Raw genomic sequence first — 27,176 nt, 5'->3', positions numbered from 1 at the left:
TCAACAGAGCGAGGGTGTCTAGTACACGGGGATTAAATCTTAGCTTTAGAGACCAATTATAAACTTCTGTTAGAATTAGTCCAAGCTGACAGAGAGAAAAGTCACGTGAAGGTGTGGTTTGACTTACCAGACTGTGAAAATAAAACTTGTGGGCAGTTATTATTTTAAAAAATCATTTATTAAAACATCTTCATTTCCCAAGGCACTTCAGTAGCTTTCACAAAAATACTTTTTTTTTTTTTTTAAACCAGGTGAAGCATATGCTCTAGGAGTACCATGGTAACATATTCAGAAAAGAGAAGACAATTTTACACTGAACACAGAGTATCTCCCAGTGTTAAACCACTGAAGTGAGCAACTCTGAAAGACCGTGAGCACAACTTAACCTTCTTCTCTGTAATTTCTTCCCCATGATTAAGTAGCACAAAAGGAACACACACAATGACGTCATTTTTGGCACTCAGAGAAGTGCTAGTATAGCTAAGGCTGGTGAGGCCTTGCAGAGGTGGCAACTGCAAACCATTGCCCGAGTGATTCTGGGTTGAAATGAACAATCGACAAAAGACAAAACCAGGAGGCTAAGGAACCAGCCTTTCCTAAGTCTATTCTGAAGGGCAAATAACTTAAGGAGAAAAAAGACATAACAAACAAACAACAAACAAAACACAAACAATCAAAATCCACATTATAGTTTTGGGAGAGGAGACACGTTTGCTTGTCTCTCTCACTGATTTACTTCCTTCAAACCATACGTCAGAAACCATAGTAGCTAGGAGACCTGATTCACAGAGCAGTGGAAAACAAGTATAGTAGATTCAGTGATGCATCTCTTATGGGCCCGGACAAGCCCAGTGCTTTGATCAGATGTAAACAAGTCTACCCAGTAGTCACTCTGAGTGGTTTAAGTGCTCGTAAGTCAATGCCCTTGTCTATGTTCTGTATCTGCTCAGTTCCCTCCATATTAAATTCTTCTAGCTTTCCCCAGACCTGTGTTCTCTTGCCCTGGGGAAGCAACAATATCCTTTGTAACTGAGAAAGTATGAGAAATCAAACTTCCTGTGAAATTACTTCTCTTCCTCTAAAGGGCACCATTAGAGGGAAATGGGGAAAAGATGTTTAGTGGGGTGGGGGTTGGGGAGGGGAGGACTAGACCCTCAAGTCTATCAGAGGCCTTTTTTAGGCAGTCTGAAATTAAAATGTAAATTTAGCAAATGCCTCTCCTATTTTTCCAAATTCTACTGGTTCCAGTTAGTGGTTAACTTCTTAGAAAGTGCCAAGTCCCATTGTAATGGTTAGGATTTATCCAAAGTTGTCTGTCAGTAGCCAGAGTCCCTGGAGAAAGGTAGTGTCTAGGACCATAAGCAGCTGAGTTTGGGTGTCCATCCATGAGCAAGGCAGACATGGCATCCATAGAATCAATAGCAAAGACCTTTGCCACTGAAGGACCAGTGTCTGCACAAGCCACTTCTGACAAGACAGTCTTTCCTCTTCACTTTCTCACTGGAGGTTGTGTTAGAAGGATGTGCTTTTAAGAACTGTGGGGCTTTCTTCACCATCCTTTAACATCCTTGTGTGGCTTGGAGTTTGCCTGTATTTTATTCTGTAAAAACAAATCAAACAAAAGTTAGTAACAAATCTTAGAAAGATTATCTACCAGTCTCAAAACAAACCCCACCCCCGCCATTGCCATAGCTGAGGTTATCTCATCAAAGGGGGGAAAAAAAATCATACAGCAGATTCTGAAAGGTTTCTCCTTGTCTCTGTACTATCCCAGAGTTGCTGTTGCTGTGGAGAGATGCGTGATGACCTGGTGGTCTAGGTCCGGCCAGAAAGAACAGGCTGTAAGCACCTTGCCACGTCTGATCCTCTTATGGCTAAACTCGTCCATGGCATTTCTGAGTTTGTGGGGAACTCTCTGCCAGGCCCAAATCTAGCGCATTAACTTTGTGAAGAAGGAGGCCTCCTTACCCTTTGACCCTTAGCATCTGGTCAATGGTGTCTGGGAGTGGAATGCCAAAGGTCTCCGGGAGGAACAAGGTGAGGATGGCTGTCAGGATGGTCAGACTCCCCATGAGAATGTAGGGCAGGAAGCGGTCGTAGGCACCTGTGGCGAAGCAGACAGAGTCCCAAGCTGGGGTGCAATTAGACGTGGTCTCTCCCCTCCTTTCATGTCCCCAGGACTCTAATGGGTATAACCTGGCTTCTCGGCCTCGGCATCTCCCAGTCTGAGCTGCCATATTGGAATGTGGCACCTAGGCAGGTCACAGAACCCAGAGTTGGCACAAACCAGCAGTACCTTGATGCAGGGGAGGGGTGTAGACTGGAAAGATAGGGCTGGGCCATTTCTATTTGTATTTCCTTTCTTTTTTTTTTTTTTTGCTATCCCCTGTGGCATGCGGGATATCTCAGTTCCCCGACCAGGGATCAAACCCACGCCCTCTGCAGTGGAATCGCAGAGTCTTAGCCACTGGGCCGCCAGGGAAGTCCCTCCATTCCTATTTCCTAATGCTGGATTTCCAAGGAACTCGAGGTACTTATCCAGAGACGGGAATAACTCCTTCACCTCTCCAGACATGTCACAACCCACTCCATTTGTCTTCAGGCCAGGTCAGGAGGTGTTTCTGCTTGTCAGATCTTTGCAGCATGTTCACAAAGTGCTCCCGAGGCGGGGCCAACCCTCCCCAGAGATGTGCCAGCTAGGAATGTGCAGGGGGACTGCAGCTGCTCTGAGGAAACAATTCTGAGAAAGATAAAACTGGGGCCCTGTCACATAAGATGCCATAATGCAGATCTCTGCACAGTGTAAAGCTGCTGCGTTGAGTGCTTCAAGTTACAGAGGTTCTTTGTTCACCAGATCTCTTCAGTGGACATCCTTCCCTCCCTATTTCTATTCCTTTTAAATTCCCAGAAGGAATTTCACCAATTAAGTACACTGGCTACCTAAACATGCTGCAATTTCTTAGGACTGGGGAATTAAGTTCTCTGACAGAAGGCCTAGGAAGGCTAAAACAGGCACAAAAGCCTCCACTCTTGTCAATTTCGAGCTTGTCTGTAGGTTGTTTTCCACATGAGTGCTTCCACCACAGTGCACCTCAGTAGGAACCTCCCCCAGGCACAGATCCTGTCTTGGCTGCATGCACTCTTGTTTTCCTGTTGAGCAGTCCCCGGCCCACATTACAGCCAATCAGTGTTTCCACCCCAACCCTCCTGTGTGTGATCTGCCCCGAGGGACTTACCAAGGTAAATGAAGTAGGGAGACAGGATGCTGCCCAGGCGGGACGCTGTGGAGCTGACGCCCACGCCCATGTTCCTGACCACGGTGGGGTACAGCTCGGCCGTGTACACGTAGACCATGGAAAAGGCAGCTGTGACTCCAAACTTACCCACCATCACCAGGACTGTAGCCAAGTAATACAGCTCTGGAGAGGCAAAGGGAGGCAAGTAGGAGGAGGCAACAGAGGGTTGTTTTTTTGGTTTGTTTTTTGCCTGAAACAGACATATTTTCTCCCTTTCTTTCTGGGAAGGGTTGGGGAGGGAAGTTTCTATAACTTCCTACTATGGAATAAGGGGCTTATGTCCCTCCAAGTTGCTTACTGAGAGGAGGCTGGGACCGGCAGCTGTGTGAGGACATACTCTTCTCCTCAGCCTCGAGACCACCAGAGTGAGCCCCTCAGTAATCCAAAGGAAACCTGCTCCCCAGTCACAAAGTCACTAAAGACATGGAACCTCATGCTGCCAGCACTGTGGAATTATCTAAGGATTTGCGTATAAATGGGAAGTTCAGTCATAACTCACTTCATGCTATCACTCTACTCAACACTTCACAGACCAGCAGACCTTCAGAAATGACCCTCTGATCTCCCCTGCTTGCTATGCCAATGAGGAGATGCTGCAAGTACCCTGTGGGTCTCCCCGAGATCTGGTGTGAGCCTCCACATACACCCCCGGGCTCCCAGCCACACTATGCAGTGTTGCCAGCCTCAGGGATCCAGAGGTCCCTACAACTCGATCCATAACAACTCGGGGTACCACCATGGACATGAGGGTCCATAAACCATTTTGTGAATTTTCAAAGACCTCACACCCTTCTGTAGGATACAAAGATGGTTTTACAAATAAACTCCTGCAGCTGGCCTGTGAGAACCGTGCTGTGGACTGACCTCCCGTTTTCCTCCCCTCACCTCTTACCATACAGTCCAAGCTCATTATCCTCCTCAGGGTCTTGGCCTTTTTTTTTTTTTGGCCTGAAATGTTCTGCTTCTAGACTTTTTCCTGGGTTTCTCCATCATTTCATCTGTTGCTACTCAACTGTCCCCTCTTCAGGGACACTGTCTGTGACCACTCTATATAAACCAGCTCTCCACTGTACTTCACTGTCATTATAAAAGGTAACACTGCCTGTGCTACACTAAGCATTTTATTGACTTGTTCATTTTCTGTTTTCCCAACTGGAACCTGAGCTCCAGGAAGACCTGGGGCCCTGCCCAACTAGTTTACTTCTGCTCCTTAGCCCCAAGAACAGCGCCTCCCCCACAGTAGACACTGCTCAGCTGCTTATTGGATGAGTGAATGAATGACTGAGACGGGGCCAGACTGAAAAGACACAGGGATGGCTCTCTTCCCTCCCCCTCACTCTGCAGAAACAAACACGCTCACTTTAGCTTGGGTAGAAGAGTACCATCAACTGCCAGCCCCACATGGCTGCTGTCCCTCCTGCCCCCAAAGCCAGGCCGTGATGACTGTCTGGTCCCGGGAGGTACTTTCTCCTGATTTGTTGGACGAGAACACAGATATGCAGGCAAGCTGTGACGGCATCACTTCATGCTCTTTACTAACTGGGTGAGACAGTCTGCTAGAAACCGGGTGACTCAGTGGATACGTCAGGCCGCAGACACGTATGGGACCTACCTGGGGGCACGAGCTGCACAAAGAGAAGAACGCTGCCACCTAGGAAGAGGGCCGTGGCCATGGAGTATCGCCGGGGCAGGTGCCGCAGCAGCAGCCAGGCCAACACGTACGCTGGGACTTCAACCACGGCCGAAAGGAAGCAGTTCAAATAGACGTCCCCATGCAAGTTAGGGGTGTCAAGGGAGAGCCCGAAGTAGCCCACAGATATGGTCATCCTGAAACAGAGTGCCGAAGAAAGCTGGAGAAGCAGCATCCAGGTGCCTCCCTACCTGGGCGACTTTTAAAATATCATTACTGCAGGAAATTCAAAACTATCATCACCAGGAGGGCAACAGACTTAACCTTGAGTCCTGCTTCTTAGAAACAAAGATAACTTCCCCCAGACCAGGGTACCTTTTGGGTCAGAGCACTTTCAAAGCATTCCAAAGTGTCCCAGCAAAGACATATAATTCAGATAGATTTCCTGTGTTGGAAAAAAACACCAAGACCCAACAACCTGTCAATAGGCCTTTTGACTTTACAAATCCTAAGCTGTGTGTGCTCAGCAGTGTCTGACTCTGCGACCCCATGGACTGTAGCCCGCCAGGCTCCTCTGTCCATGGGATTCTCCAGGCAAGAATACTGGAATGGGTTGCCATGCCCTCCTCCAGGGGAACTTCCTGATCCAGGGATTGAATCAGTCTTCAGCATCTTCTTCTCCTGCGTCTTCTGCACTGGCAGGCAGATTGTTTACCACCGAGCCACCCAGGAATCCTAAGCTGAAGCACTCACAAAAGCCTACCTCCCTACTCTCCGAACCTTCCAGATCCAGCAACTGCAGAAGGAGCTCGGGAATGAGTAAAGAGGCAGCTATTAAGTGGGGTGCGGTAAAATTGGTGATATAACATAAAATAAGGAATAGTCACTGGTCAAATATTTAGAGAAAGATCCCTGGCAGATCCTCTGGGGCGACGAGCTAAGAGACTGGTCAGAAGCAGTTGATCCCAACCCCACCAGACTTGTGAGGAGGAAAGGGAGCTCCCAGTGGGCCATCTGAGTGCCTGTCTCCAGCAGACACTCCCTCTGTTGACGGTCAGCACTTTTTGGCAAACCAGACCAACATGAATCGGATTCTTTCTAACTCATCTGCAGGTTGAAGTCACAGCCATTATAATCAGGGAAGAGGGCTCATACAGGAGTCCCTGGGAAATCCAGAGCAGGTGGAGAGCCTGGGTGAACCTCAGGACTGGTGACTCACTGCAGGCTGGCAAGTCTGTGGTGCAGGCTGAATGCTGGTTTTGTCTGAGGCCGACTCAGGGGTGGTGTGCTGCCCTGAGGGATCCCGGGCCATTCCTTGGAAATGGGTGACTCATAGTACCGCCCAGGGAGCAACCCAGCTGGTTGCCAAGGCTTGTTGACTCTAGCAATAAGGACTCTGAGATGTAGCCTGCCTTCCTCCCCCACTGCAGGCTCAGGTAGTCACCTGTAATCCCAAGGGTCTGGCCACTGAGCAAACACTCTCTAGGCACTTAGATGTGTTCCTTCTTTCTGGTAAGTCACAAATCCCTGCCTGACACACTTGGGGAGATGCCACATTAGAAGGAACTTGAACAGCATATGCAGGCCATGGCTCTGCCTCCAGGACAGTCTCCAAACATTCCAGAGAGAAGACTTCCTGCTTCCACATTTCAAGAATGTAACCTAAAGGACGTGGAGTCTTCACTTAGAACTTCTTAAAGACCTCACCAGTCCTCCTCTGTCACCGTCTGATGCACTGTCGACAGGAACAACTAAACTAGGGACCCAACATGAGCAACTCTTCACCTTATGACCCGGAGGGATCTCCACAGACCCCGTATCTTCCTCAAGAGCCCCCACAACACTTTTCATACTCCTCTTCTGAGATTCCGTTAAGAACCAGGACATGCCCACTTCTTTAATTGCAAGGCACATCTGTGCCACTTTCTGATGACACAGGCTTTCAATTTTGGTCTGAGACATGTCTGCAAATGTGAAGTCTGAGAGCTACTGCCAGAAGCTGCATCTGGAGGACCCAGGTAGGTCTCACTTACGCACCACAGAATTATGGACATGACGGTGATCATCCGGATGTTCCGAGTTCGGACCAGATCCAGGATGCTGTGGGACTGCTGCTTCTTGGAGCTTAGGTCTTGTAGCTGCGGACAACAGGACAGGGTATGGGAGGGAGAGAGGGCTGCAGACTTAGAGACTCCAGAACATACTCGAAACCCTGGCATCTTAGCTTTCTATGTCTCTGACTTGGGAAGTGGTTCATGTTTCTTGCTTGAAAAGAAGAGTAGGTATAGAGGCTGTGTCTTGGGCTGCAGAAGGCTTCACCAGGCCTTGTTGATAACAAATTAGTGAACAAGAAAGAGGAATAAAAGTAAGTGACCAGCCTGTAATGCAATGCAGCCAAGGAGGAGGCCTAAGCCGATGGCTCTCTCTGAGCACCACCCCGAACCCAGTCAATGGCCACATTCCAGGGAGGCCTCTGAGCATTCCTTCCCAAGCCTGGCTCCCAGCCCTCTGGGTCAGAGAGAGAAACTGGCTGTGTAGTTTATTGATATGATATTTTTTAAAGAATTAATGTTTTTTGGTCCTCCTACCATGTAGTTACTGGTCTACTTCCAAGGAAAAAAAATTTTCAGATAGAAAAACAGGAAAATTGACCTTGGCTTCACCCAGTGTAACTTCCTATGAAATTTGGCACAGCCAAGGACATTAATAAACCACACGTCTAAACACACTGATGTTGCTTTCTTAAGCAAACCCAGCTTTGGAGTCTGTTTTTCCTGAGTTAGCAGTTCAACAAAAGGTCAACTTTTGACCTAACAGATCCCCTGAAATACCCTCATTTCTATAAAGATGCCGGTGGATTCATGCGTTCACCAGAATGACCTCTGCAAAGCTACCAAGGCTACCTCACTAGAAGCCTTCCCGCCATCTACCCCTTGCTGAACTCTGACCGAGTCCTTTCTAGGACATGCTGAGTGGGAGCTGGTGCTGGGCCACTTCTTAACTGTGAGGCTGGCAGGGCTGGCAGTGGCCAGCGGCTTCTTTGCCACCTCTAGTAACTGGTCTCTCTTTCCCAAACCTGAACTCTGCATCGGAAGTCAGACTGGCTCGAACGTGCCTTTGCACACAGCAATATGCTCCTGCTGGCTCTTCTCACAGCCAGGCCCTTGTCTTTGTCAGAGCAGAGACACACTCCAGAACCCCATCAGCCAACAATGACAACGTCTAACCTCTTCTGGGAGCCATGGGACTGAGGAAAACGGCTTGCTACAGACAGGGTGGAAACAAAGGGAACAGGAAAGAGAAGCAAGACCCAGGAATCAGGCAGAGCCAGGAAATTACTCACTGCACGGGAGAACAGGGTTTGCAGGAAGGCGTGAGTTTGGGGGAGGGTGGATATCAAAAAGGACCTGGCTCTAAGACGATACTCAACAACTCTGCACTGGTAGGTGGAAGGAGACAGAACAGTTTTAACTCCAAATCTATTTTTGTTTCATATTTTAGGCAGTGATTTTTTTTTAATTAGAAACTGACCAAGGTATAAGAAACAATGATTTCCCAGAATGCCAACTTCATGGAAGACCTATTACACATAGAGAGTTTTTATTATGAAAAGTAATGGTTCCACTGTATGATCACCTAAAAGAGAAGATTTATACAAAGTATGAAAATCTAAAATCCACAGGAAAGGTAAAGGAATTGAGGCAGCTGGCACCTTCTCAACTTCTGAATTTTAACAGGACCTGCCTTGGGGGCAGCTGGGGCCTTAGGCATGGAGGGGGCTGGGCTGCTGTGTAAAGGGAGGGCTTTGGGGCTGTGTGATGCTGCCCTAAAATTGTGGTCGCCGGGACCCTCCCACCGGCCCCTGCAAGGTGCTCACCTCACTGGAGTCAAAGATGGTTGAAGGTGCAGTGATCCCATTGGTTTTGGCAGCCCTGCGGATGATCACCTCTGCCTCCTGAAATCGTCCCTGAGAGATGAGCCATCGGGGGGACTCAGGGATGAACCTGGAAGTACAAGAAGCAATCTGAGCCTTCTGTCCCTCAGACCAGGTGGAGCACAAGTGGAGGTGGGAAATGGGGTTTCAGAACCAGAGCGAGGTTTGAGGAATGTTTGATACTTCCAAGCCAGAAGCTAAGAGATGCACCGTGCTACAGCCAGTGAGTGTGAGCCTCTGATTACACTGAAGTACACAGAAGTTACAGGGGCCAGCACACCCTGATGGGGTTCCTCTCTGGCTGGCCACCTCCTACTTCTGGGGAGTAGTGGTGCCACCTGCTGGAGACTAAGTAGACAGGCGCAACATGGGTTCCTGCAGCCTGGCTTCGGTCATGGGCTGAGCCTGGGGCCGGGGGAGGAACCTCACCTTGGTACTCCCCTGCTTGCTCCTGGCATCCACAGAAGCTTCTGCACTGGCCTCTGACAGCCTCTAGTTTATCCTCATCCCTCCCTCCTTGATTTTCCCAGTTGACCCTCTATAAGGCACTTGGGTGTTCTGAGACTTCGTGGATCTTATTTTCTACCTCACCAGGTGGCCTCTGCCCTTGGGTCATAACCAGGACTCATCTGTGTCTTCTGTGCCCTGTATCTTCCCCCTACTGTGCTCTGTAATGCTCTCACATCCGGGTGGGCCAGGGCCCTCACCATCCCCACCTGCAAAGTGGAACTCCCGCCTCAGCCCCTCAGCTGCATTCTCTCTCTTGGTATGGAATAGCCTCCTCTCTACTTGTCCAGCTCTATGTTGGAGGCTAAGATGGAGCCTGGCTTCCGCCATCCTGCTACCTGGAGGGATTCTCACTTACAATGTGCTCCCTCTCCTCTCAGTCCTGTGGCACGAGGCTGCAGCAACACCCAACACCAGAGCCAGGGCCTAAGCTGTCTTGTCCTGCGGTCTGACAGCTTCCTGGAGGTCATGCTAGACTATCATCTCACATCTACTGCTTTTTCCTCTCTGTACACTCCGATCAACCCAGTACAGGGCTGAGAACAAGTCTGTTGATTTCCTGAGGTTGTTTTGTTTGGGGCTTTTCTGTGGATGGAAAAAACATTCTGAAAGAACATAGGATGTGTGGGTTGCTGCTGCCCCCTAGTGAAAGCCAGACAGAAGACACCAGGGACCCTGGCGGGTACCACCAGGGTACAGGGCACACTCACCACCACAGCACCGCACACAGCACCCCCGGCACCGTCAGTGCCAGCAGCAGCATCCGCCAGTCTCTGATGAAGTAAGCAAACAGGGGCAGCAGCATGTAGCCAAACGCATAAAATATGCACACGCCTAACGTAGAGAATATAATACGAACTGACTTGCCAAGAATTTCTGTTCCTGTTCAAAACAAGGGAGGAGTCAGGTTAGTATTTTAATTCTGGTCATTTCCTTATTCATCTTCTCTTGTGTAATTTTCAACATACAGATAAGGGATCAGGCAGAGTTATCTCGAAGTTTCCAAGCCTTTGGGAGCGACAGGATTCTGACCACCTGCTGCGGGGACCTCAGGGTTCTCTCCTGACACTGACATCACTTCCCGAAACCCTATGCTAAAGATGCCATGTGGGGCCTCAAATTTAAATCTTCACTGAGGAAGGGTTCATTAAAGGGGAAGTTGCTTTATAGCCACACGTGCTGACTATTGCACTTTTAAGAAAAATTTTTCCATTAAATGTGAAGAGAAACAAATAATCCTTTCAACGATCAGCCCAAGGAACCCAATGACCCAAAAGCTAGAGTTAGATTCCTCCGAACAGTGCGACTGGCAGCTTCTCTGTGAGAGCAGGCCCAAGCCCTGCACTGTGGATTATGAATTAAAATCCTGAAGGTCTCGTGACTAATGCCCACCCCTATCAATCCATTCTTTTAAGATTTTTTTAAAAAATGTGGACCATTTTTAAAGTCTTTATTGAATTTTTTACAACATTGCTTGTCTTATGTTTTGGGTTTTTTCTTTTTTTTTTTTTTTTGCCCAATGGGCATGTGGGATCTTAGCTTCACAACCAGGAACTGAATTCTCACCCCCTGCATTGGAAGGCAAAGTCTTAACCACTGGACCACCAACGAAGTCCCTCAATTCATTCTTGCCAGTCGATTTCACTAGGCACTGTGTGTTTCAGAAGAGGCAGTTTTCTTCCTTGGCGAGCTTGCCAATCATGGCCCTTGCTCCTCATGTCATGCCTCCCTCTTTCCTTAGCTACCCCAGCCCTGGGAAATGGCAGGCCCTATTTTTAAACAGAAGATGTTTAGGTGAATTCTAGTAAAATGGCCATCAAGTACTAATGAGACCAAGGTGCCACACGTTGGGGGCCAGAGAAGAACTGGAAATCAGCAGTCAGGCTATTGTGCTGCTGGGGACGCAAGGCTAGGTGGGCACTTGGAGGACTCAGTTTCCATGCCTACTAATTGGGTCCACCAAGGATCCCTGGTTGGCATTGCCAGAGACCACCTCCCCGCAGGGACATCACAGCTGTCCCCAGAAAGTGGGTGGTGGGATGATGATGAAACACAGGATCAAGTACTCAACTCCAAACTGATGGCCATACCCAGGACAAATGCTGCCACATAGTTGGAGATCTGGCCCATGCCTACAAGGAAAAACAGCACGGTAAACATCTCAAAGTTCTTCGAGAAGATCTGCAGGAAGCTGAAGCCTGTCTGCATGCCCATCGTCACAAACAGCACGTTCTTCCGACCAAACCTGGGAAAGAAAGGAGAGTGACAGAGAACCAGCTGGGAGAAGGCAGCAGGAATGGCCCCCCAAGGGGTCTTTCCCCGGGGTCATTCAGGGAGGGGCTGCGGACAGTGCTGTCAGGGCACTTGGTGCGGGGGCAGTCCTGGTCTCTGGGTCCCTAGGCTGTTACCAATGCACAGCCTGGGCACCAGCATTGCCCAAAAGGCAGTGCCAGAGTTGACACAATGATCACAAGGGACTGAAACACATTCATTATACTTAAGTTCATACATTCATAATTAATATTTTTAAAGAGTTGGTTTACTTTGGAGGATAATGGAGAAACAATTCATTATAGATGAAAACTGTTTAAATAAAGGGGAAGACATTTGTCCTGACTTTTATGTAAACTATATGAACAGTAACCAGTAACAGATGAGGGAAAGTATCATTTCATAAAAGTATTCCAACTATTAAATGAAACCAAAGTGATAAAATTAGAATATCATCCTTTTACGACTCCCAGTGAACGAACAGATATGGGCATCATGTTTCAATGACTCCTAACATCATAAAAAGAGACACTTGAACATTGTATGACTCCTATAGTCTTGCCAAAGAGGCTGGATCTGAATCTGATGAAGTCTCTGGATCTAGCTGCAATTTGCAAGAAATGCAGAGAAAAAAGGAATATGTTCAATTGCACTGTAAGTATACCCTCAGCAAAATTCAGACTGGGAAATTCTACAGGTAGAATAGCCCAGGCAGAGAAAAGGATGGAGAACCCCTAGGTTAAAGCAGACTAACAGACATGTAAAATTTTTTAAGTGAGCAAGACTAAACTTGTGTTTAAGGATGCACATTTGGATGATAAAACTACCAAAAACCCACAGGGAAGTGATTATTATAAGTCAGGCTAGTGTTTACTGATAGGTGAGGGAGGCTATTGTCCTTGGAATGGAACAGATGAGTGGGCCTTCCTGGTGGCCAGCAAAGTTCTATTTCTTGACTTGATGTTATTTATATGGTTATTTCCCTGGAATAATTCATTAAACCTCATTTGTTCTATGTGGTTTTCTATACCTATGTTCAACTTAAAATTTTTAAAATGTTGGGTTTTTTGGATTTGTTTGGTTTTAAAGACAGTGCTACAAAAAGTAGGAACAAGTCAACCTAGTTCATTCAACCTAGCAGATTCAGCTTGAGTCTGGCCAGGGCTATCAGATACCCATTTTCATTCAATGAATATTTATTTCAACATCTATTATATACTAGTCACTAGAAATGTATTTGAATAAGAAGAAAAGACACTGATTCTGCCCTCAAGGAGCTTATAGTGTATAGCTGGTGAGACACACAGTAGTCATATTTTAATCACACTGCTCAATGTACGATCACACACTGATACAAGGGCGTTGAAGGATCAGCATCCTGACCCACAAGGGACCCAAGAAGGAACCTGTCCTGGGCTGCAGGTAGGGGCTGGGGACTTGGGCATTCAGGGGAGGTCTCCTTGAAGATGGGGCACCAAGATCAGACCCAAAGGTAAAGTAGTTGTTCACAAGAGAGGGTAAGGGAGCGTGAGCAAGCTTTTAATGATATTCACATACAGAGGGGGAGGTCAACATTAATCATATGATAACATCTTTTATTTATTTCTGATAGGCAATGTGAAGGCAAGGCACAAGGAACCAGCGTAATAATGTAAACCAGACACCCTGAGGAGGTCACCTGTGTGGTCAAGGAAGGCCGTGGCACAGGGGTAGGGGTCTGGGAATGTTTTGCTGTGACTATGAGAAGAGCACGTACAACCATGGTTGGAGGGGAAAGACGAATGCACGCGAGGGGCAGCTGGTCAGGGGGGGACTGCAGAGGGTGCCAGGGGGCCAGACTGCACAAGGCCTTCAGCCACGGTAAAGAGTTTGGTGCTTCTCCCCATTACAACAGGGTTTTGTTGTTTTTGATGATACTGGCATCTAGTAAATAAAGGCCAGATATGTTCTAAACATCTGAAAATGCCCACAATAGTCTCCCACAAAAAAGCAGTCTCTGGGGCAAAATGTCAACAGTGCCGAGCTTGAGCAACCCTGGCCTAAAAGGAGACTCCCCTGCATTGTTCTGTAACAATAGTGCGCAGCACGCCAACCAAGGGGTGGGGCCTCCCTACCCTGCTCTCCCCTCCCAAGGGCTCCCTGGAGAGTAGTCAAGAGGACAACTCAGGGAGCCCTTCCATTGCAACAGTCCTTGGCAATCTGGGTTTGGGACTCAAAACAGTCACTTTTAAAAAGAAACATTTGGCTATTTTTATTTATACAGCACATTTGTAAAATACAGAAAAGCACAGAGAAGAAAATAAAAATCAGCTATATTCTTTGACAGCCACTAACATTTTTTTTCTTTATTTTTCTAAATTGAAGTATAGCCAATTAACAATGTTGGGCTAATTTCTGCTGTGCAGCAAAGTGACTCAATTATATAGAGATAGACATTCTTTTTTCCTCCTCTTTTCCATTACAGTTTATCCCAGGAGATTGGATATAGTTTCTTGTGCTAGACAGTATTCAATAGGATATTGTTTATCCATTCTAAACAAAATAGTTTGCATCTACCAACCCCAAACTCCCAGTCCATCTCTCCCCACCTCCCTTTCCCTTGGCAACCACAACGTTGTTCTCTATGTCTGTCTGTTACTGTTTTGTAGATAGGTTCATTTGTGTCATATTTTAGATTCCACATATAAGTGATATTGTATGGTATGTGTCTTTCCTTTTCTGACTTACTTCATTTAATATGACAATATCTAGTTTTATCCATGATGCCACTAATGGCATTATTTTGTTCTTTTTTTATGGCTGAGTAGAATTCCATTGTACATATGTCCCATATCTTCTTTATTCATTCATCTACCGATGAACATTTAGGTTGTTTCCATGTCTTTGCTATCATGAACAGTGCTACTATGAATATAGGGGTGTACGTACCTTTCTGAATTACAGTTTTGTCCAGGAGTGGGACTGTTGGTCATGTGGTAGTTCTACTTTTAGCTTTCTGAGAAACCGAGACACTGTCCTCCATAGTGGCTGCATCAACTTACATTCCTACCAACAACGTAGGAGGGTTCCCTTTTCTCCACACCCCCTCCAGCATTTGGTTTTTTTTTTTTTTCCTTTCCCAGCAATTGTTATTTGTAGACTTTTTAATGATGGCCTTCTGACTGGTATGAGGTGATACTTGTCACTGCAGTTTTGATTTGCAAGAAAGGCTCACTTTTAAAATCTGTCAACAAAAGGTTAAACACACACATGTCCACAAAAATAAAAAAAATCAGCTACTTCTTCCCCAGGGTTGTGCCTCCCTTATAATTCTGCACCTAAAGGTAACTCAGTGACATCAGATAAAACACTCTGGCAACCCAGGATTATTTTATTGCTCTTGACCTTTAGGCTTATTCATATTCCTGAAAGGAGTCCTATATAAAAAGTTACTGTTGCTATCACAGACAACACTGGAGGGCATGAATGTACTGCTCTAAGGCAATCTGTTAGGCTTAGGTTTTTGACCTGGCTCACTTAGGAGAAAACTGTCCACCCCGCAGAGCCCTGGGGCCGCACAAGCCTAAGCTTGTGCAGACAAGCTTGAGGGGTGGTACAAGGAGCTAAAGGCAGGTGCTGCAGCCAAAACAGCCACATTTTTGGCTATTTCATGTACTGGACTTAAAGGATCCTACTTAAAAGAAGAAGTCTGCTGGCAAAAAAAATTTTTTAAAGGTTTGAGAAGCACTCTACTAGTCCTTCTGAAGAATAAGGTAGTCTTCAACACAGTCACTAACTTTGTTTCTATTGTTTCCTTGGGAGCAGATCTTTTGAAACTTAAACGCGTTCCTCAGATCATCATGGTGTTACATGGTCATCAGGCTCCGAAGCTGACCCACAAAGATCTACCTATTCTATGATACAGCTGACCAGAGAAATGCACTGGGTTTCAACTCTGAAACTGGGGTACTTCCTCCTAGTTTTTCACATCAACGTAATTATTCTGAGTCTCAGCTGCCACCCCACCCTGTGAGGAGGACCTCCCACTTCCACTCCAGGAGGCCCTCTAAGCTCAGTCCACGGCATGCCCTTCTCTCACTCTACACTGTTCCCATCCACTTGCCGGGCTTTGATGAGGGTTCTGTGAACTGACAATTCCCAAATGTGTTTCTCTAGCCCAAACCTCTCATGGAGCACCCTATCCATACATCCAACTCCATACTCAATTATTTCTATGAGACCCTAAGTCTCATAGTCACCCTGAATTAAGTATGTTCAAATGGAATTCAATATCTTCTTCTACAAACTTGGTCCTCTTCCACAGGGCTTTGTCTTTGGGAAAGGTATCATCATCTACACAGCTGTGCAGGCCAGGCGTCTCCCTCCCCTCACTTCCTGTGTGCACATAGCTAAGTCCTGTTGGTTTTACCTTCTACTCCTCTCCATGTCTACTGCCTTCAGGCTAGTCCACATCACGCTCATTTCCTGTATAAATCATTGTGATAACCTCTCACTTGGTCTTTCCACCATCCCTCTTGCTTCCTTTCAATCCTTTCTCCACCAAGTTATCAAACGACTTTTTAAAAATGCAAACCTGATGATGTCACACTCTCAAAAGCTCCACCCTGCTTTGTGATGAAAGCCCAGACTCCTGTCACCTGCTAAGCCTGGCCTGCTCTTCTGCGTGGGACTCAGCCTGCCTCACTGCTGTGTCTCTATTCCACTTTCCACACCACCCCAGAGCACTGTCTCCAAGCTCCTATGGTGCACCATGCCTTTTCTTGAGTCTAGGCTTAAGCACTCTTGGCTTTCCTGCACAGAACACTCTTTCCTTTCTCCATCCCTTTAGCTGGCTAATGCCTACTCATTTTTCAACCCCTAGCTCATGGTTCACCATCTCAGGCCTCCTCTGTCATACCCTCTCTGAGTACCTTGTACTTCTCTCTATCATCTACCATCACAAAGGGTAATAAGTATTTCCCTCAATTTGTTGTTTAATACATTCTGCCTTGCTAGAAGGCAAGTTCTAGAAGAGTGGGCACCTAGAACAGTAGTTCACAGGAAACAGAGGATCAGGACTCTCTGGCCCCAAATCCTAGCCCTGCCACTTGCCAGCTGTGTGACTCGGGGCGAGTCACTTAATTCCTCTGGGCTTCATTTTTCCCATCTATAAAATGAGAAGAATACGACTTCCTGTATCATAGGGTTACAGAGATTAAATTATTTGTTGTTTATTTGTACAGTACTTGTAAGAGTGAATGGCACATATTAGAAGCTCCACATGTATGTATTATCTATTTATTCATTTACTTTAACTGTGCTGTGCAGCTTATGGGATCTTGGTTCCCTGCCCCGACTAGGAACTGAACCTGTGACCTTGGCAATGAAAGTGCAGAGTCCTAACCACTGGACCCCTGGGGAATTCTCAGATGCTCTGTGTTTACTAAGTAAATGTAAGTAACTAACTGATGCTTGCCGTAGGTTAAGAGTTCTCTTGGGTGGGGTAGCTGAGTCATAGAGTCAGTGTATATTCACCTTCAGTAAATACTGCTATGCTCTAAGTGTATTTATAAAGGAAAAACAGGGGAAAAAAAGTTTCATTAAAATATGCATTTAAGTATGTAAATGTTGAGATATCTTAGTTCCCCGCCCCCCCAGTAGGAACTGAACCTGTGAGCTTGGGAATGAAAGCACGGAGTCCTAACCACTGGACTACCAAGGAATTCTCAGATCCTCTATGTTTATTAAATAAATGTAAGTAACTAACTGATACTTGCTGCTAGGTTAAGAGTCTGGGGAAGCAAAGGCCTTTCGCCTAAAGGAGCAAGTGTCTCAGGCTCATCTAAAGTCAACAGTCAGTGGTCACAGCCTACTTAACTCTTTAATGCTTACAGGTGACTGTGGGAATTTGTCCCTTTCAAAAATCACTAGATGACACACCGGAAAAAACAAATCTAGTGAAAAATGCACATATTTCTTATGAGGAAAGACTTCTCAGGTAAAGATATTAATCCATAGATGCAACATGCCCAAACATCCCTCTGCATGAAAGCTACAGGGTAAAATGGCTGTGTTCTCAAAGCAGGATGACATCCTCAGCCTGAACCTATGAGAGACTCCCCCTGCTGGGAGGATGCTGGGACTCCTCTCCACTGGGTGATCCAGTGTGGCCAAGGACCTTGCTGAAGGCTATTCTCCTTGCCACAGGCTTCTCTCACAGACCCTGAAGTCCTGAGATAGAAAGAACAATATCATAAACCCCTCTGTGAATATTGTGGCAACTCTGGAATTGTCTCCAGAAAAATGCTCGCATACAATCTCTAAAATTTTGTAGGTAATCTCCAGAGGAGATGAACTCCCTAAGCCCCAGACCTTGAGTCAAGAGCCCTGGAATTATACAAATCACCTGCTTATGGGTTGAAACAGCACACTTCCTGATTGCTGTGAAGTACCATAAATAATAACCACAAGCCTGTTAGCTAAAGGGAAACAGCCCTATGGACTTAAGAGTTCTGCCCATCACACTGCCATTGGCTAGTGAGACCTCCTCTTATCTTGAGGAAAGAGTGATGGTTTTTGGGAACAAAGAGGCAACTGTCTATGGAATGCCCTAAGATCTAGAATATAGCTCATGTGCTTGTGTGTGGTGTCTCCCTCTCCTAATGTGTGAAGACACCAAAGAGTGATACTTACCTGGGGAAGGCCAGCCAGGCGCCACAGAAGTGAATCAAGGCATATTTTCTGGTCAACTGGGTCATGGATACACTCAGCTGAGGTTGTTTTGCTCAGCAAGCATCAGTGAGAGGAGGCCGCTGACTCTCCTTACCTGGAATGGAGTCTATCGTATCGATGTGCCTGCCCCCTTTGCAAACAGACAGCCCAGGTTGAGAGAACACTACCTGGCTCTGTGCTGGGGTCCCCAGCAGCTACAGGAGACAGATACACACCTTACCTGTCTGAGAGCTGCCCCGAAATGAAGGAGCCCATCAGCACACCCACGAAAAACAAGGAGATTGTGAGCGGGGCCTTCCAGTCGTCCTCACACACCAGGTTCCACTGAAAGAGGAGAGAGGGGTGTATTACTTCTTTTTAAAAATGCTGTAAACGTTCGGCTTCTTGGAAAATGAAATCAAAACATCCCATATCCCTGCATGCTCTGTTTACATGACTGCAAGGGTGTGTGAGCTCACTAAGGCAGGTGATGGCCCATCAGGCAGCAAGGCATGGCGCAGGTTTCCCCTCAATGGGCAGACTGGCCATCTTGTTTTTCACAGCTTTTAGCCTCACTGTTTTGTTATCAGTTTCAGGAGGGGAGACAGGCAGGGAGTAGGTAGTCTGCCCACGTGCCAACCCAAGAGGAAGGGCAAGGCTTAATATGGTCACTTCTAAGGATCTGGGCTGAGGCTGGGACTGTGGGTGGAGTAGGTAACCTCTCAGTGGGGTTCAGGCCATTGGCAGGGATGGCACATGAGTGTTTCTGGAGCAGGGCTCTGCAGCTCCAAGGGTCAAGGCATCCAGCAAGGAAATGCAGCCAGAAGGCCTAGTATGCACCTTCTGGATCTGTTCCTTCAGCTCTGCTCAGGTCCTGACTCTGGGCCAATGACCCCTGGCTTCTTCTGCTGACATTTAGAGCTGTTATCCCTGATGCTGTGCCAATGTAAGGCCCGATTACAGCCAAGAGCTCTGAGCTGGGAGCCAAGAAGCTGGGTTGTAGCTTCTACTCTGTTAACTAGCTACCAACCCCATCTTGCCTTAATCTCCCCATTTATGACACAGTGACTGGGGGAGGGAACAGGTTACAGTGCTTGAGGTTCCTGGAACCTGGTATAGAGTTGCAACCATAGTTGGCATGGGAAGAGATCTGCAGGCACGGAGAAGCACTGAACACTCACACATGAGATTGCTCCAGCCTAACAAGGGCCAAGAGAAGGATGAGAAACCAAAATAGGAAGCTTGCTGGTTCCCAGAAGAATGTTTCCCAGAACAGAGAGATGGTGCTCTGTAATAACCAAGAAGGCCACCTTCCAGGGAATTCAGCCCCTTGCTTGCCCAGTGACAGGCTGCAGGCCTGTCCTCCATGGATCCTGTTGGCTCCTGGGGAGTGCATGGCTTCCAAGAAGAAAGCATCTCTTCCAGGTCAAGGTCAGAGGGAAAAACAAGTCTGCTTCTCAGCCCTGCTGGGCAGTGCATGCAGAAAGCCTCCAGGCACCTCAGAATGGGTAGGAGGGCAGCCCTCAGGATGGATCAAGAACCCTGGCAGAAGATGATAAGGATCACTCAGCCGCAAGCTGGCCCTCCACTCAGGAGCAAGCCTGCGCCTTGGATGGACTGAGAATGGGTGGTGATCCCCACTCCAGGGAAGAGTTGGGGGTCACCAACTCTTAAGTCTAGAGGAAGCCCAGACTATCAGGGGACAAGCAAGGAGCACTAAGGCCCAAAAGTTCAGGCAATGGCAGCCTTCTCATCTCTGCAGTCTTGGTGGTGCCAGCACCCAGATACCATCTTCCTTCTAGGAGGGTGTGTGCTCCTAGGGCAGCTGCCATCCAGACACAGCTGCTGAAGTCAGGATAGGAGTGGCAGGGAGTTAGAGCTGAGGGACTCAGTGAGGGGGTGCCAGCCTCTGGGTGTTAGAGCTTCAGGGCCAGATTATGGTTATGGCCACAAGAGAATATGATGGGATCTATTCCCAGCTAGCAGGCACTATTTTTGTAGTGACAAGAGATTTTAAAAAAGACTGAATAGAGTCATTAGCTGCTTCTCAATAGGTTTCTCATGAGAGCTGGGGTCTGATACAGCTGAGCCAGACTAGAAGTCCAAAGGGGCTTTTTCAATGAGTTCTGGAGTGGAACCTCTAACCCCCCACCTCATGTCAGGTCTCCCAGTATAGGCTTCTAGGGACTTCTCGACTGGCAAGGCCAGATGCTACCTGAAACCAGGTCAAACAATGCTCTGCAGGAGATAAGGCGACTGTAGTCCTCCTCATGAGGATCCCCAGAGCATCTCTCCAGCGCCGGCAGCCTCAACCCCACCACTTGGTTCAGTGTCCTTACTCTGGGCAAGCGTGTAACTACCTTAAGTAACTGGGCTCTCCATCTACTACCGACATTTCTTAACAATTCTCATGGCCTGGCTCTGGGCCCTCCAAAAGCAAGCATGGGTTAACAGTTCCTTCTTACTGGGAAGGAGTGGGATGAGAAGCCCATAGAGTCCAGGTTATGACCCAAGGTTTGCTGTCTTAAAAATAATCTAGTATTTCTCTACCGAGTTCCTTGCTTGGCAGCCGTGACTAAGGCAGCTACAGATCTGCTCACTGAAGAAGCCACCTGGTATGAAGGATGAACTGTACTGGCTGTTGATAATAGGTATTAACCTTAGAACTAAATGTGTAGGCTTAAGATTTATTTCATGAGCCTAGCATCATTACCCCTCAGCTGGGTGAGCTATAAAAGCAGGAGCAAACTGAGGAAAAAAAAAAAAAAAAAAAAAAATCTGACAGTAACCCTGGCAAGGGGCCTAGGCTTGCTACCCTTTCTGGTTAGAAATGTGCCTTTCTAGAACACCATGTATACTATCTATGGTGAAACAGATCACCAGCCCAGGTGGGATGCATGAGACAAGTGCTCCGGCCTGGTGCACTGGGAAGACCCAGAGGAATCGGGTGGAGAGGGAGATGGGAGGGGGGATCGGGATGGGGAATAAGTGTAAATCTATGGCTGATTCATATCAATGTATGACAAAACCCACTGAAATGTTGTGAAGTAATTAGCCTCCAACTAATAAAAAAATTAAAAAAAAAAAAAAAAAGAAATGTGCCTTTCTAGCGGCGATAGCTTCTTGGAGATAGCTTATATATATATATATATATATATATATATATATATATATATAAAGCTTTTAAAATTACATACTATAGTTAGGCACAGTTTGTTTTATGTAATTTATACCTCAATAAAGCTGTTTAAATTTTTAAAAAGAAAGAGAACTGTGTCTCTTGAACGCAGTATGTAATTGGTGCTACTTCTCAGTTATGGGAAGTACAGAGATGATGTAGTTCCCTGGGACTAAATGTTCTTACCTGTGAGTTAACTGGAAGAAAACAGTGATAGAGCCTGTGCCCACAGGGCAGAAGCTCTTCCCTAAGATGTACCGAGCCTGACCGCATCAGTGGTCAAACACACTGGTAAGCACTACCTGTTACTGAAGGCCATGCCATCCTACACACATTTCATCCTGCCTCCTGCTGCAGTTAATGGTGAATCCTTGACCCAAGGCTATCAGGGCAAGGAGAAGAATTTGCAACCACATCCTCTAAAAGCCTGGCAGAGCCCTGCAGCAGAGAGACTCAGTACCTGTTTGATACCTAGGTGAGTGAGTGACTCGATGCATAAAGGACTGTTAACCTTCCAAACCATACTATCCCTTGGGTTTCATCCTTGGGTTTAGCTGCCCAAAGCCCAGTTGAACCCTGAACTTCATTCTCAACAGATTATTTTCCTTTCTCCCTCATTCCTTCTCTGTGTCAACTGTCAGAACTTTGACCCAGGGTGTTGGTTCTCAGCTAGCTAGAGTCTCAATCTGACTGCTCATGGTCAGATGGGTCTGCTGTGACTTATGTACACAGGGGCCCTCGGGGATTTGCCATGAGCTGCAGGGGCAGAGAAAAGAGTCTACACTTCCCTAGAGTGAGGGGAATCAGAAAGGCAGAGCAGTGAGGCACTGGCTCTGGGTCTCTCTGGTCTCCCCACCCTATAGTCAGCCCGGGGCCTGCCTCCCCAGTTGATGTAGCCTTTTCTTTAGGTGGATGTGGAGGTAACAGTGGGTGCTCTCCTATTTTCTAAGACTATACACTTATGAGATAAGGCTGATGGAAAAGCTGGTCGACAAAAAGAGGCTTTCCAGGACAATAGGGAGTGAGTAAGAGTGCTGCCAAGGGCCGGGCCAGGGTGCTTCTGGGAAGCAGAGACTGGCAAGGGGCAAGGGGCCACAGAGAACTGCTGGATTTTTGGCTGAAGAGACCCTAACTCATGAGTGCCGGAGTGCCTAGACATTTCCAAAGGAAAACTCTACAGCCACAGGCTGTGCTATGGCAACACCAAAAGGCAGGTGACCCAGGCAGCCGGAAAAATCACCCATGCTCCCAGAGAAGGAGGCGGTGCTGGGCCAAGGAACACACAGGGATTGGAGTGGCTCCACTGCACAATGGAGCAGCCGATGCCCCGGGGTGACTGAAGGGCTACAGGAGGGCTCAGCCTAGAAGCTCCCGAACCACTAACCTATTCCAGAAACATGGGAGAACAACGTCTTTCACCTCATAAACAGTGTCCCCTTCTTTCTGCCACTCCCAACACCTTGTTGCAGATCCACACGGGCACAAGCACCAGTCTCTGGAGTGGGGGATTATGTTTACTTTGAAATATTCCACTTAATGCTTTTTGACCACCCCTGAGTTTCTCTTCTATGAGTTAAACCTGTCCTTTTCTTCTTCAGTTCTCCCACGGTGGAGAAGATTTCAAAATGATTCATTAATCCATTCAACAAAAATGTTCCTGAGCACTCGATCTGCATCCAGCATCAATGTCAGGACTTGCAAGATATAAGTGCACCACAAAGTTTAGTACTATGTGTGTACTCGTCAACTCCAACAAAGAAAAAAAAAAATCAAACATGAAACTGGGGGTTTTCATCTTCTGCTGAAAAACATGAATAGGAATTCCATACCAGCATACTTACAAACACCTCTAGGCATGATTTGGGGCAGAGGGCAGGCTTGAAGACATTTAACAGGCACAGGACTAGCTGCAGTAGTCAGCCGGGCAGGTCCGATTGAAAGAAAAGGGGCCTTAGAAAAATGGAGCCATCAGAATGTTAATGTAACAGCTTCCAACAGTGACTGTTCACCAGAGGAGAAAGAGCAGCCTTGAACCTAAAAGTCTGGCATACCAGCATCCTCAAACAAGGAGCTAAGTAATGTATTAATCTTCTCTCCCTGCAAACACTGACAACCTGGAAGTAGGTGAAAGGGCACAGCGCTCTTATGAAACTGTTTAGACAGCTAAAGAAAGCTGAAACATATAAAAGGAAAGGCTGATATTGGTAGCAACATAGCTCAAGGACCCTTCTGGAACAGTCTGCCTTTGGGAGCTCATCAGTGCCATCACTGCTCTCAGCCAAAGGTAGGATGGGGTCAGCAAAGAAAGAGCAAATGATTCGAGTAAATCAGAAACATTAGGGGTTAGGGCAAAGTCTTAAGAAATGCCACGAGCTGCTTCTGACGTCACTGCCTTCTCCTTCTGCAGGCAGCCAGATGCAGAATTTGCAGGGACTTCTAAGTCATGGAGTATGGCTTCCCCTCCGTGGTCTTTGCCTGCAATCTGAGGGACAGCCTCTACTTTCACAATGCTCACTGGCTTCCAGGAGGGTGACAGACTCACTTGGGAGGCTAGGATCGAGGATTTGTGATGACTGGAGGTTTTAATGCTCCGTGCCCTCTTCAGCCACAGATCACAGTCAACTACCTCCAAGCAGTGCCTCTTCTCTCAAGCAGCAATGCCTGAGGACACTGGAATGGTGTCGCTTGCTGAGATCCCAGTGGGGCTCTTCTCACACTCCTCCTACACACATCTGGGGACATCAAATGTCCAAATATACAAAAAACAACACACACCCACAAGTTTGTTGTGGCAGCACTCAGACTACCTTGAAGGGTGACAACCCCCAGAAGCAACACACACACACAGTCTCCATGTAAGCCTCCTTGCGGCTCCAGTAGGGTTTGATGCCATACCAGGAACTATGGACCATTCCCTTCAGCCTCTTCCCTGTGAATTCTGACCTCATGCCAGAATTGTTTCTTGATGTTCCAGACTTTGTCTCTGTTGAGCTATACACCGCAGACTCATCGACAAGCCTCCTTCTCCAAGAAGCCTTCCCTACTCCTCAAACCCCTGTTCCTGACACCCAGTGAACCTGGGCACCCGAGAGTCTATCAAGAAGTGCTCTTTTTAATGTCCTGCTTGCTCAGTTCTGCTGAGACTACACAGAGTCAGAGTGCCAGAGCTGGAGTAAGATGCAAAGCAGAACCACATGCCACCATAAATATCACATCATACATCCAGCTTTAATGACTACAAGGTCACCGGGGATAGAAAAGGCTGCCCAAAAGGAAAATCCAAGGGCCTGGGGAATGAGAAAGGTTTTCCCCCTGCTTCCGATGAACTAAGGCTGTATGCTTTAACTAAATCTGGCTAAAGACATTTATACCCTAAAACATTCCAGGTCAAGAAGTCACTCCGAATGGATCTTCAGATGCACAGAATCCTAAAAGACTAATGATAACTGACCATGAGTAAAAAGTAAACAATTTTTTTTTTTAATGGGGAATGACTTTGACTGCTCAGTATCTTGGAGTATTTACAAGGAATTGCCAGGGCCTTCTTGACTTCCTCTCCAAGGTAGCTAACAAGGATGGGTGGCCAGACAGAACCGTGCTGCGATGGCCATGATCTCTCTGGAAGTCACCACGAAAAGTGCTCCAGAGCCACCTGGCTGGAGGATGTCCATCACCAGTATGTAGTGAGTCCGCGGAGACGGAGTGACAGCATCCAGCACGCACCTTGGCGGGTGGAGTGCGTGACCTTAAAGACAGTAAAGGTCCTGCCTACGTCTAGGTCTCAGGCCCTGAGCGCGGAGCTGGTACCCACCTCGGTGACGATGGTGGACAGGTAGATGTCCTGGCTGAAATCCCAGCCATCCAGGCAGCCCTCCTGCTCCAGCTGCTCCAGGTCCACATCGCGCCCAGGCTCCAGCCCGAGCGCCGAGAAGTTGACGATCGTAGCTAGTCGGTAGCGGCGGCAGCTCTGAAGCACCTCGCGGCCGTCCTGCAGCCGCACCGGGACACTGTGGTTGCGCCACGCGCTGCTCAGGTTCGCGGTGTCCGGCACCCGGCAGTGGTGTTCAGGGGTCGCCGTAAAGAACACAGACGACAGGCCATTGAAGCCGTTGGGGATGATGCTGGCGCTGAGCAGGAAGAAGATGAGGCGCTGAAAGGGCCCCCACTCGCCCAGGAAGGCGGTCACTTCGTCGTAGTCCTGCATGCCGCGTTCAGCTGCCGGCGCGCGGCGCGCGGCCCGGGGTCGGAGGACGCGGCGGCGCGCGGGGGCGGAGCGTGGCGAGCGTGCGCGCGTGCGCGGCGGATCCCCACAGCGCGGCCGAGCAAGGGCCGGAGCTTGGGGACGGCCCGCTGACTGAACAGGTTCGCAAGCTCCTTCCGCCGCCGCGGCCGAAGCGACTGGCCTTACATAGCGCGCGAGGCCGGGGCGGGCTCTGGGCCTGAGCCGCCCAGCCCGCCGGTGGTGCGGCGCGGACGGGGGTGGAGCTGGACCGCGAGTGACGGCGGGGGGCGGGCCCGGGCCGCCGGGCGCACCTGGAGCTCCGGCTGGTCGCTGCCTCCGGGCGCGCTCGGTCTCCGCTGGCCTCCGTGGGCCAAGCCCTGAGGTTACAGCCGAAGGAGCCCTGGCTGGGCTGAGGAAGGCCGCGAGACTTGTGACCTCGCCGGCGTCTGAGGCCAAGCTCGCTGGCCCAGCGCGGAGCCCGGGGAGCGCCCGAGTGGGTGAGCCGGCAGCTAGGCTCAGGTGTTAAAAATACTGCAGCGTCCCTTCCCCGACCTCTTCTTTTACAGAGGCCTAAAGGGGTAGGTGACTAGCCCAGGGTCTCGTAGTTAGTATATGCCCTTGACACCGCCCATTTTTGTAAAGGAGACCGTGATTATTTTGAAACCGGAACCGTTAACTACCCCAATGGAGAGACTGGGAACAAGCACTTAATTCTAATCCACATGCCCTTTTCACATTGTGGTCTGTAACAAGCCCTTTTCGTTGTCCTTTAACTTGTTCAAGCAGATGTAAAATTTTAACTTCAGGGTTATTGAGGATCTCAGTCTAGGATTAAATGTTCCTCAGATCAGTTATTTCTGCGCAGAGTTAAGAGTTGAAGGGTAATTTTTAAAAGCATCTAAGTGATTCTAAAGCTTCACTGTCCAATAGAATAAGTAGCTACATTTGTAATTTAAAGTTTTCTAGTAGTCATATTAATTAAGTTACCAGATCTAGCAGGTAAAAGTGTAGGACACCAAGTTAAAATTTGAATTTCTTATATACAAGAAAATTTTTTTTGACCAAAACATAAATCCTGTGGAGTCTCAGTTCCAGATCAGGGGATTGAACCTCTAGCTATGGCAGTGAAAGCTGGAAATCCTAAGCTTTGGACCACTAGAGAACTCGCAAACAATGAATAATTTTATACTAATAAAATGTGCACAGGGACATATGAAATTCAAATGTGTACAGCAAACCTACATAATAAAGTCAAAAGAAATGGGTGAAATTAACTTTAATAACATATTTATTTAATCCAATATACCCATAACATTTCATAGTGTAATCAATATAGAAATTATTGTAATAGTTTACATTTTTACATAAGATCTTATATTTTTATAATTTTCATACTAAATCATAAGAATCTAGTGTGTAAAAAAAAAAAAAAGAATCTAGTGTGTGAT

The 27,176-nt window shown here is 47.6% G+C and overlaps 1 protein-coding gene across 2 annotated transcripts; it reads right to left on the bottom strand.

The window, feature by feature from the left end:
* Positions 1-159: 159 nt before the first annotated feature.
* Positions 160-26,159, bottom strand: SLC22A5 (solute carrier family 22 member 5). Of its 2 annotated transcripts, none has more exons than XM_043466012.1 (10): positions 25,318-26,159; positions 18,570-18,673; positions 11,438-11,499; positions 10,078-10,249; positions 8,804-8,930; positions 6,964-7,064; positions 4,909-5,123; positions 3,237-3,419; positions 1,969-2,104; positions 160-1,600 (listed from the first exon to the last, which is right to left on the bottom strand). In XM_043466012.1, the coding sequence occupies exons 1-10, from the start codon at positions 25,708-25,710 to the stop codon at positions 1,513-1,515; spliced, it is 1,581 nt and encodes a 526-aa protein (XP_043321947.1). In that variant the 5' UTR covers positions 25,711-26,159; the 3' UTR covers positions 160-1,512. The 2 variants fall into 2 exon arrangements, with proteins under 2 accessions (XP_043321947.1, XP_043321946.1); XM_043466011.1 differs by having other exon boundaries at positions 11,458-11,612; positions 25,318-26,144.
* Between the last annotated feature and the right edge of the window lie 1,017 nt (positions 26,160-27,176).

Source organism: Cervus canadensis, chromosome 4, assembly GCF_019320065.1.
Source record: "Cervus canadensis isolate Bull #8, Minnesota chromosome 4, ASM1932006v1, whole genome shotgun sequence".
NCBI classification, from domain to species: Eukaryota; Metazoa; Chordata; class Mammalia; order Artiodactyla; family Cervidae; genus Cervus; species Cervus canadensis.
This window is presented reverse-complemented; position numbering and strand designations above follow the sequence as displayed.

Excerpts from the sequence above, each read along its gene's own strand:
- SLC22A5 (XM_043466011.1), bottom strand. The coding sequence starts at position 25,710 with ATGCAGGACTACGACGAAGTGACCGCCTTCCTGGGCGAGTGGGGGCCC. Across the intron at positions 11,613-18,569 it reads TCGGGGCAGCTCTCAGACAG|GTTTGGTCGGAAGAACGTGC; the intron begins GTAAGGTGTGTA and ends TTTCTTTCCCAG. Across the intron at positions 7,065-8,803 it reads CCATCTTTGACTCCAGTGAG|CTACAAGACCTAAGCTCCAA; the intron begins GTGAGCACCTTG and ends TGTTGTCCGCAG.